This window comes from Gastrolobium bilobum, unplaced genomic scaffold (genome assembly GCF_033153095.1).
Source record: "Gastrolobium bilobum isolate Gb01-03AN ecotype WA unplaced genomic scaffold, APGP_CSIRO_Gbil_v1 utg238323, whole genome shotgun sequence".
In the NCBI taxonomy this organism is placed as follows: Eukaryota; Viridiplantae; Streptophyta; class Magnoliopsida; order Fabales; family Fabaceae; genus Gastrolobium; species Gastrolobium bilobum.
Window position 1 is genome coordinate 8,699 of NW_026898304.1, and position 11,525 is coordinate 20,223.

An 11,525-nucleotide genomic window follows, 5' to 3' on the forward strand; every position below is an offset into this window, starting at 1 on the left:
CCACCAGTTGAAAAGAAGAAAGAAGTTGAACCTGAAGCCGAACCTGAACCTGAACCTGAAGGTAAGGAACATACCCAAAGGCTCCAAAACAGAAGCTATAAGTGCTCATGCAGCTCACAAGTCAGTCCCAATATTCTGACTTCAAGGGTCCACGAATTTGACCATCAAAGTTTGGTTCTTGGCTACCAAAAATGGCTTCTTGAAGCTTTAACTACCAACGAAATGATCCACACCTCACTTAACCAAGAAGTCAGCCCCTACCTCACCAATTCAGAAGCTCACACTCAGCTATGAAGCACTCAACACCCTCCAAGGCCAACTCACACAAAGTTATGGAGTTTTGATGAAGAGAAAGTGAAGAAAGGTGATCCCTTGGGCTTGTTCTTGAAGAAGAATGGTGGTGGCAAGTGAGAAAACCAAAGGCTCAGAAATGGAGGCACAAAAGGCACATAGAGCTGATCAAAATCAGCCTAGGGTTGTGTGTAACTCCATATTTATAGTCGTTTAAGTTTAATCACACTGTATTAGCTCTAATAGCTCCGCTTATCTTTTAAATCCCAAACTTTGGATTCTGAAACTAGCCATTTTCTAAGATTCGTCATATTTTTATTTTATTTTTCGCAGCATTTTGCCGGTACGCGCTTTTACGTAGCCGATATCAGTTCTGACTCCAATTCTCATTATTTCGACTCCAAACTTGTTATACTAGTCCTAGATATTATTCTAGTGATATATACATACTTTTCATAATTTTCCGGGATACTTCATCGGTACACACTTATACCGTGGAGCAGAATCGGTATTTGCACTTTTCGTCAGAAAAAAGACTTTCAACGTTATTAATCACTTACAATAATTATTTATGCCTTCTTATAATTATTAGAGTTAATTATGGAATTTATCTTTTAACTCATAATTTATTTGATTATGTTAATTAATTTCTTAATTTAACGGTGCGGGTTCTTACAAACCAGGTCCCAAGTACCACTGCTAGAAGGGAACTCATCTCATCAATAATAACTTGCCTCCATCTAGAATGGTATAATATATCACCTGTAGACATAAGAATAAACACTAAAGATAGTCAAAAGGCAAGCAAAATGTGTAGGAGAAAAGCAATGATAACTCAGATTAAACATGTACCCGGGTGGAGGCTGAGAAGTACAAGTTCATTTGTGGAGAGCAATAGGTAGAACAATATCAGCAAATGGGGCCGAAGCCATAGGAAGAGGTGACACCGAAAGAGAGTCTACAAGTGCCTCAATAACAATAGTGTTAGTGTCTTGTGGCATGGGTGGATCTAAAGCGGAGTTAGTAGAAGCAAGAGGTGTAGGGGGGTAATAACGGACTATATTCAAATAGAATAGGAGGTACTGATACTGGAGCAAAGTCACTAGGAAATGAGGTAGAACCAAAAAATGGCATAAGCTTAAAGAAGGTAACATCTGCCAACATAAAATATCAATGAAGAGTGGGAGAGTAACGATGATAACCTTTTAGTGAGTGAGAATAACACAAACAAACACATTTATGAGACTTTGCAGATAACATATCACGACCAAGACTAAGATCATGAACAAAATAAGTAGAAACAAAAATATGAGGGGTTAATAAGTGCAACGGTTGATGAGGAAATAAGATAGAGTGAGGTACTTAAAAATAGTTCGGTACATGTCCATAAAGTAACAAGGTTTGAGTAGTTTCAGCAACATCATTTTTTTGAGAGGTATGGGAGTAAGATGTCTAGTGAAGTAGGGGTCTTCACAATCTGGATTGGATCGGTTTTGTAAGCAAAATTCATATGATCCAATCCCTTTGTTTTGATCATGTAATCATCCATTCGATTTGGATTTTTTTCAAATCCGATCCAATGCAATCCAATTTTTTTCGATTTGGGATCTATTTTTGGTTTTTTGAAAAGTCTTAAATTTGTGTAATTATTATTGTGCAAATAATATATCTTTTATATGTATTGACTTTGTTATTTTTTTTTAAATACAAAAGCATCAGTAAACGATAATCTATTTTTTTTGGGCAATGAGATCTGAAGTTCTACACAGACAAAATTTTGCTGATGTGATGTGACTAGGTTTTTTCTTAGATTTAGCTGATGGGTTAATGGGTCTTGTGTAACACCTCGTGTGCACCCGGTGTATTAAACATATGAATGGTAATAAGCGCAGCTCAATAAATGCGGAAGCTAAAATTTCCAATTATGAACCTTATTATATTAACTCAGTGATTCTCTTTCAAAAGTCGCCTGTATGTAAATTGTAATAAATAACTAAATTGAATAACCTCATAACATAAATAAGTATCAAGTCATGGAACTACAACATGTAGACCAGACAAATCATGATACCATATTACAACTCCAGTCTAAAATATACACAGCTTATTTAACGTGGCATGGACAACCCTTATGCTCACCAAATCAGACAACATAGTCAAATCATGTCTCAAGTACAATAGCCATATAAAAATAACAAGGCAGAAACATATACAAATATGGTAACACAGAAGCATGCATAATATAAGCTCAACTTCGGCCTCCTGTCACTAGAGGTCTCAGCATCAAGAACACCTGTACCTGAAAATGTGCCCCACACGGGGTGAGATCTCTAACAAGAAATCTCAGTAAGGCAAGGGTTCCTCAAGGATCTCTCCACCCAAGCTCACTTACATGTGCAATATTAGTTCAAAAAGATAACAACAGTATAATGACAAATATCGATGCAATGCAGCATATGTCTATGTCACGTGTGTATGCATCCTACTTGCCAGAGAATAAAAGGTAGGGATTACGCACGTCTGTAACCCACAGTACAAGGCTCCTCCCCTGTACCTCACCCACGGAGTTACCATCTTGTAGGTGCCTAATATACTCAGGGATTACCGTCTAGGGTGGAACACCCCACATACATAACATATGGCATTTGCACTCACAAAATGGCTCAACAGCATACCAAATATTCTTCACATATTTTTAGAAAACACATCATGCATATAGACCATCCCTCTATGAGATATGGTGGAACCATCAATGGGTAAAATCTAGGACACGAAAGCTTACTTGTCAAGCTAGTAATACCAACTAGAAGTCCACACATGTTTATACCAAAAATATCATCAATATTCATAGTCTAGAAGTTCATTGCATTAGGACAACGTTTCATTTTTCGTTTAGTGACCGTAGGCTTCTCTCAAAGCCATAAGCATTCAATATCATAGTTTCTGACTTAGTTAATTTATTACAGAGGTTCATACTAACCAATTAAGGGTCCAGAACTTAACCCACGGTTCTGTTTGGACAAAATAGCTCAAAATATGAATTTCCCATAATATTCGGATATTCCTCGGGGACATATCTGGATATCTCACGGTCCATATCTGGATATCCAGATACCCAGACCCAATATCCGGATATCCATATTCAGATATCATATCCAGATATCATATCTGGATATTTTGCGACAGAATCCAGTTTTGCATTTTCGCGAAGATATCTTTTCAAGATTCCATTTTTAACGTTATCAGACGTTCAAACTACCATTTTTAAACACATTTAAGCTAGTGATTATGTGGTTACTTATTCTTCTCATCTAACATGCCAAGACTCAATCTTTTACATAGAAACTCAAGAGAAAAGGTTGGAGCATATACCCAAGCTTCCAAAACAGTGAAAAGAAGTGATCTTGGAGCTCTCTACACCACTCTACAGTTCTACCACCATAAGTCCATGAATTTGGTTCACAAGTAAGGTTCTTTCCTCCACAAAATGACTTCTTGAAGCATCAAATGCAAGGAAAATGGATCCTACACCACTCAACCAAGAGGACAGCCCACCAACCTCTCAAAATAGTGGCTACAGCTCTCAAAGATTATGTCTTTCTTCCTCACAAGGCTTCCTCTCAAGTGTTTATAAGGTGGAAGATGAAGAATCAACAGTAAAAATGATGTCTTTGGAGTTTTTCTTGCATAGAAAGCTATGGAAACTATATGAGAGTATTTTGGGCAGCCATGAAGCAATGGAGAACACTATGTAGACTTGTAAAATCTGACCTAGGGTTATGTGCATTTTCTATTTATAAGTGCACTTAATTACTCCATTGGTATTAGTTCCAATAGCTTCACTAATTATTTTACTCCCAAACTTCATATTCTTAACCTAGACATTTTTCTAGGAATTATCATATTTTTATTATAATTTTATGGAACACTTCACTGATACGCATTTATACCTGAAGCAAAATCTGTATCTGCACTTTTCATCAGAAAAATGACTTTAAGCATTATTCGACTTTTTACATAATTTTCTTATCATAATTATGCATAATCTTTAACAACTCCTTGCTCCTGCACCGATAATGTTGTTTAATTAATTATTTAGCGATGCAAGTTCTTACATATTGGGTTTAGAATTTTTTGGGCTATGATTGGAGAAAGACCCAAGTAGATATAGGGGAATTAATATATTGGATCGGTTTTGATTGGATCGATTTTCACCAACCAAACCAAAAACCAATCAAATCTAATTAAAATTTACGATTTTTTCGGTTTTGTTTTTTAAGTTTTCGGTTAATTGGGTTATCAATTTTTCAGTTCAGTTACCGCAGTTTGAATCGGTTTGAATTGTTGATGAACACCCCTATAGTGAAGAATGTCGTGAGATGCAAATTCTTTTTTGAAATTGATGGGATAAATATTCATGAGCATTATCACTACGGAAAGTGCGTATAGGAAGACAAAACTGAGAAGGGACTTCATTATAAAAAAACTAAAACATAGAAAACTACTCCGAATGAATTTTCATTAAAAATGATCAAGTACATCATGAGTAATCATCAATAAAAATAATAAAGAACTAAGCCCCTATAGTGTAGTTAGTACGACTAGGACCCCAAACATTTGAATATACTAAAGCAAAAGAAGACGTAGCTCAACGATTTACTCGATTGGGAAAAGTACTATGAGTATGTTTCCCATATTAATAAGAATCATAAGATAAACTAGATAAGCTAGATAAATGTGGTACCATTTCCTGGTGCTCAGTAGGACTAGGATGATCCAAACAAGCATGAATAGTAAGTGGAGAATCCATGGCGTAGCACACATGATAATGATAGCTAATAGTGGTCATGGGACTCCAATCCAGTGCTAATTGTTTGCACTGAACTCCGATCGTACAAAATTATAGTCTTTAATGAAAGAAACAAAAAAATCAAGAGATTTGATTAAGCGACTAGTGGAAAGGAGGTTGAAAGGAGAATGAGGGGCAATAAGCACATAATAAATAGATAAAGAAGGAAAGTGTCAATCCCTTTAGACTTGACCAATGAACCATTAGCCAAAGTAATAGTGAGCACGTAACCAAAAGTGCAAAGGGAAATAAATAAAGATCTATTACCAGAAATTTGGTTTGATGCACTAGAGTCAAGAAATGTTACTGTTAATTTTTTAATTTAATCAAGTTGTAATGTATTAACTGACTCTTGTTATCTGAGCAGTTATTTTTGTTAGTTTGTTAGCTTAGACCCTTTTTCAGTTAGTAGGATTGTTAGTATCTAACTGATAGCTTTTGTTCATATTCTTTGTATTCATGCTGATATAAATATCAGCAAGCTTCAGTATCAATACAGTTTTTCAGATTCTATTCATTTTCATGGATTCAAATTGTAATATGGTATCAGAGCTCTGAAGAGAGCTCTGGTATTTTTCTTGCTAGTTTCTTCCCTTTTCTCGCTATTTTCTTGCATTTTCTCATCGTTCTTGTTACTGCAAAATAGTATTCACAATGGCAAACCAAAACCAGAACCCTTTTCCAGAATACCTCACGAATCCATCACATCCGTACTTTCTACATCCAAGTGAATCACCATCTTTAGCTCTAGTTTCTTCCTCATTGAATGGAAGGAACTATCATACTGGAGTAGAGCAATGAGCATGGCTTTAGTTTCCAAGAATAAACTTAGCTTTGTTGATAGCATGATCAATGCACCCGAAGCTATTGATCCTCTTTATCCGGTATGGAAACGTTGCAACAACATGGTCCTTTCTTGGATTCATCGTTCGATTGCATATTCAATCATCAATTTGATTATGTGGATGAAACGCACTTCAGATGTCTGGAATGATTTGAAGCAGCATTTTGCTCAATCTAGTGTTTTTCGAATTGCTGAGATCCTTGAAGATGTATTTCGTTTACAACAAGGAGATCGCTCAATTTCAGATTATTTTACTGAACTGAAGTCACTGTGGGATGAACTGGAAACTCTCCAACCATTACCGGCATGCAGATGTGTTCCTTCATGTACTTGTGGTGCAATGGTAGAAGTACGTGCAACAAGAGAGAGGATCCAAGTCATACGTCTCTTGAAAGAACTCAATGAACAATTCATCCAAGTTCGTTCGCAGATAATGCTCATGGAGCCATTACCAGATCTGAATAAGGTGTTTGCACTTGTTTCTCAACAAGAACGCCAGATAAATTCGAATTCACAAGTAGATATGTTTGCTGAATCGAAAGTCTTCATTTCAAATCGAGCTCCTACTCGAGGCTCTTTTTCACAAAGAAGAAGAGGACGCAATACAAAACTATGTACACACTGTGGAAAAGTCAATCACACAGTGGATACATGTTTTGAAAAACATGGCTATCCTCCAGGGTATAAGACATGAGGAATCCACGCTCTGTGAATGCAGTTATGCAAGATCTAAATGAGGAATCTTCTGTAGATCAGAATTCAGGAGTTATGCTCTCACAGGATCAATATCAGCATTTTCTTGGACTTCTTGAACATCATAATCCTAATGAAGATAACACACATTCTTCGAACCTGGTTCAAACTACCAACACAACCTTGACAGCTGATGCAAATAATACTGGTAAGAAATCTTTATTATGGATCCTGGACACTGGTGCCATGGATCATATTTCCTATGATAAAGATCAGTTTTCTACTATGAAGTCAATTAAGCCAATTGTTATCACGCTTCCCAATGGTTCAAAAGTATATGCTAGACAATCTGGGAGTATTTCTATTTCTTCATCTCTCATATTGGATAACGTACTATATGTTCTGGATTTTTCTGTCAATTTGATAACTGTGAATCAGTTGCTTAATTCAGTTAACTGTGTACTCATTTTTCATGCATCTGTTTGTTGGATAAAACAGGTGCCTACTCAGCAGATGATTGGTACAGCTGAGAGGCACAATAGGCTGTTTGTTATGAAAACTGAGAGACCAGATGACGTTGAAGCTTGGAATAAAAGTGATAGTAAAAAGGAGAAATCACTAATTTACTGTAATAGTACTGAATATAAAAATAAGGATGAATTTCCAGCCCATGTATTGTGGCATTTTCATTTGGCGAATTCTTCCCAAAACGTTTTAAAACATATACATAAGAACTTTCCTTATGTTGATAGTAATCATAGTCATGCTTGTGATGTATGCCAGTTTGCACATCAAAGACGATTACCCTATACTTGCAGTGTTAGCAAGTCTACTCGTATCTTTGCTTTATTGCATGTTGATATTTGGGGACCGTTTGGCATATCATCTATTCATAATCATCATTATTTTCTAACTATAGTTGATGATTTTTCAAGATTCACATGAACTGTTTTGATGAATTCAAAAGGAGAGACTAAAGGTCATATGCAATCCTTCATTAATATGGTTGAGAATCAGTTTGAGCATCGTGTTCAGGTTGTTCGCTCATATAATGGCAAAGAATTCATTATGCCTGATTTTTTTCTCATAAAAGGGTATATCGCATCAGAGAGCATACGTAGAAACACCACAACAAAATGGTGTCACTGAAAGAAAGCACCAACATATTTTAAATGTAGCACGTGCACTTATATTCCAGGCATATCTCCCATTGAATCTCTGGTCTTACTGTATATCTCATGCAGTCCATATTATAAACAGACTGAGCACTCCTCTACTTTCTGATAAAACACCATATGAAGTCTTACACAATCGGGTTTCTACTCTGTCCCATTTAAAGGTATTCGGTTGTCTGTGCTATGCTAGTACTTTGAATGCTCATAGATCCAAATTTTCTTCTAGAGCACGAAAAGGAATTTTCCTGGGTTATAAAGAGGGAACCAAAGGCTATATTGTTTTAGATATCATGTCCAGAGAAATTTTCATTTCACGAAATGTTATTTTCTAAGAAATGACATTTCCTTTCAAAACAGAAAAATGAATCTTTCATTAATGCATCTGATGGTAAGACTTTCATTCCTGGAACCCACCAACCCATTGGTTTCTTCGATTTGTTACATCCATATAATCCAAACCCACCAAATCCACAAATAGATATCCTCCCACCCATGCGTCGTTCAACCAGACCACGACATCAACCTCATTATCTTCATGATTTTTACTGCAACTACTCATACACTCAATCTCCTTCTAATTACTCTTTATTTATTAAGCCAAATGGTGCTCTGTTTACTGCATTACTTGTATACATGGATGATATTGTCCTTACTGGAAATAATTTTAAAGAAATTGAACATGTGAAAGCCCAGTTAGATGATCGGTTCAAGATAAAAGATCTAGGGGCTTTACGTTTTTTCCTTGGTTTCGAAATTTGTCGTTCTTCAAAAGGAATTATCATGAATCAGCGCAAATATGCTGTTGAAATCATGGCTGATACTGGCTTATTAGGTTCAAAAGCAGTTTCTACACCCATGGATTCCTCTTGCAAATTGCATAAAGAACAAGGCTCTCCTTTTCATGATCCCTTGAGTTACAGACGTCTAGTGGGTCGTCTTCTTTATCTTACTAACACCCGCCCTGACATAGGCTATGCAGTTCAGCAATTGGGTCAGTTTTTATCTAATCCTATGGATACTCATATGCATGCTGCCTGTAACATCCCCGTCTCGAGCCGGTTCAATTAACATACATATGATAAAACAGAAAACAGCGAAAGACTTAACTTCTGAAAATACGAGCTAACTTTTTCTTTTTCTTTTTAAATTCTCATTCGTCGTAAACGAAAATCGGACAGAGTTTCCTCTATAAATCGGACAACTGGGGATTTTCCAATCCCACACAGAAGCATTTCCTGATAAACAGTTTATACAAATATAATCAAATGCCCATCCATGGGCGCATGCATAACTTGGCTCAGTGCCACTATATCTAACCGCATTCAATCCAACACGTAAACATATCTGAATACTACCTCATCACATAACGTGCCTGAATACCCAAATGTACATGCATCAAAGCGACAGACGTGTACAAAACATATACAGGCCATATACAAAATAAAGGATCAATATCATGATCCATCAAAAGCGAAAATACTAAAATACATCAAACACTCCAAAAAGGTAGTAGCCTACAGCCACTCAAAATCCGATCTGTCAACTGCCTCAGCCACGTGTCGTGTCTCTGCCTAGTGAGGACTCACCGGGAATCTGGGCACCTGAAAATGTGTCCCCAAAGAGGGGTGAGATTACAAATCTCAATAAGCTCCAGGTTTATAGAGAATTCTCCATACCCCTGGCTCACTCCTGCATGAAAGTCAGATACAAAGTATACGAATACAACATATAACAGATATCATAACAGAACAGAGCATATATCCATATCATATCAGAGATGTGCGCCGTCATTCCCAAGGGAGGACCCCAAGCGGAAATCAACGCACGTGTTCCCGAGGGAGGACCCCAAAGCGGAACCAGACATATCAGAGGCGTACACCATCAGTCCCGAGGGAGGACCCCAAAGCGGACGTCCGGGTACTATACAATCAATGGCCAGAGATTGTTACAGAAATCATATTACAGAAGTCATATCAGAGCAAAACATATCATGTTATCAAATAACTCTATATGAATGCATCTATACAAAGTATCTAAATCACAGTCATACAGTCCAACCATAGTTCACTAACCATGGTGGAGCACTCAAGCAGGAAAAGACTCCTTAAACCTAGAGCTTACCTCTGGAAGCTTTACCAATACGCTTACTTGTGGACCAAGTTACTTTTATCGCTTCAAGAGATTTCCGATCCTTCTCAATCCCTAGGCACACCTAGAGAATAATTTACAATGCATCAATAAGATGATACTATGCCATGATTATTTCATAAGCATACATTTTATCGCTTATTTTCCTTTCTTTATACTTTTGCCAATGTTATGCCAATACACAAGTCTAGACCACCTTATACTCGTTAGCATTCTTTAATTTTAATCAAGTATCCACTTGAGAATTTTCAATATCATTCATGCCATTTTACTTCAAACGCCGCGGACATACCCTTAGGAAATCAAAGTATTTTTCAACCATTTTTCGAGTCATTTCACTTCTTAACTCATCAATTTTATACAATGAATGACAACACATTTTATTTACAATAAAATGTAACAAAATATACTCCTATACCACCCTCTAGGTCGAACACTACAAGGACATAGACAAAGGTTCTTTTTCTTCACTTACACGTAACTTACACATACAAATACATGTTTTCATAAGGTTCCAACTTAATTTTTTGAGCATAAAGTCCCTCCAAAGCCCCACAAGGCCTAAACCTAAGGGCATATTTCATATAATTTTTCCCACTTTGGCATTCTCACTAATTTATCAAATTTCCACTTAATTCCTACACCTTAAACCTTCCTAATACTTAAGATAAAATTTTTGCACAACAACCTACTCTTCACCTATGATGGCCGAACATGTAGAGGAAATCATAGGATTTTTTTCTAATTTTTTTACATACATACAAATGCTTATTTTCATTTTATACATCAAAATATCAATTATTCCTCATCAATACATATTTTAACACATCATGCTTTCCCACCCAAGGCATATACACAATTTTATAACTTAAATAATCAAAACAACATCATGGAAATAGAGGTTTGTTACCTCAAATCAACTACCCAAAGCCTAGAAGACCTACACCAAGAGAATCTCCATCAAAAACTTCATTTTGCCCTCTTGATGAATAGTACACGAATTTGGGGAAGGAAATATCTCCTCACACAACCAATGATAGCTCAAATAAATGGGTGGGATGGACTCATTGGGTGGTTTCCCATCGATTTCAAGTAGTGGGACTTGTGATTTGGTTAACTTTTGAGTGAGAATCAAAGAAATGAAGAACCAAACCCTACCCCCCCCTTTTTCACCAAGTGCAGCTCGGCTTCTTTGAGGAAGAGAGGAGAGAGAGCTGATTTTGAATAGTGCTCATTTGAGTCACTTAAGCTTTTAAGCACATGTGGCCCTTTTACCCGGTTGTTTTTCTATCGCGTATTTTTACTTAATTGACCCGGAACGTAACTTAAAGCTACAGATATATTTTTATTTTTCTAAAGTCATTTAAATTAATTTTTATTTCCTAAGTAACAATATTCATAATTCACAGTATGATTTTTGCACCGTTTTTAACGAAATGCACTGTGAACCACTAACTGTACTTTATTTAATTCTGAAACTTAACACTTATAAACTTATCATTTTCTTGGGCCTATATTGACTTGC

The 11,525-nt window shown here is 36.4% G+C and overlaps 1 protein-coding gene across 1 annotated transcript; it reads left to right on the forward strand.

The window, feature by feature from the left end:
- Positions 1 to 5,937: 5,937 nt before the first annotated feature.
- Positions 5,938 to 6,678, forward strand: LOC133314771 (uncharacterized). Its single transcript, XM_061516297.1, has one exon. The coding sequence runs from the start codon at positions 5,938 to 5,940 to the stop codon at positions 6,676 to 6,678; it is 741 nt and encodes a 246-aa protein (XP_061372281.1).
- Positions 6,679 to 11,525: the final 4,847 nt, after the last annotated feature.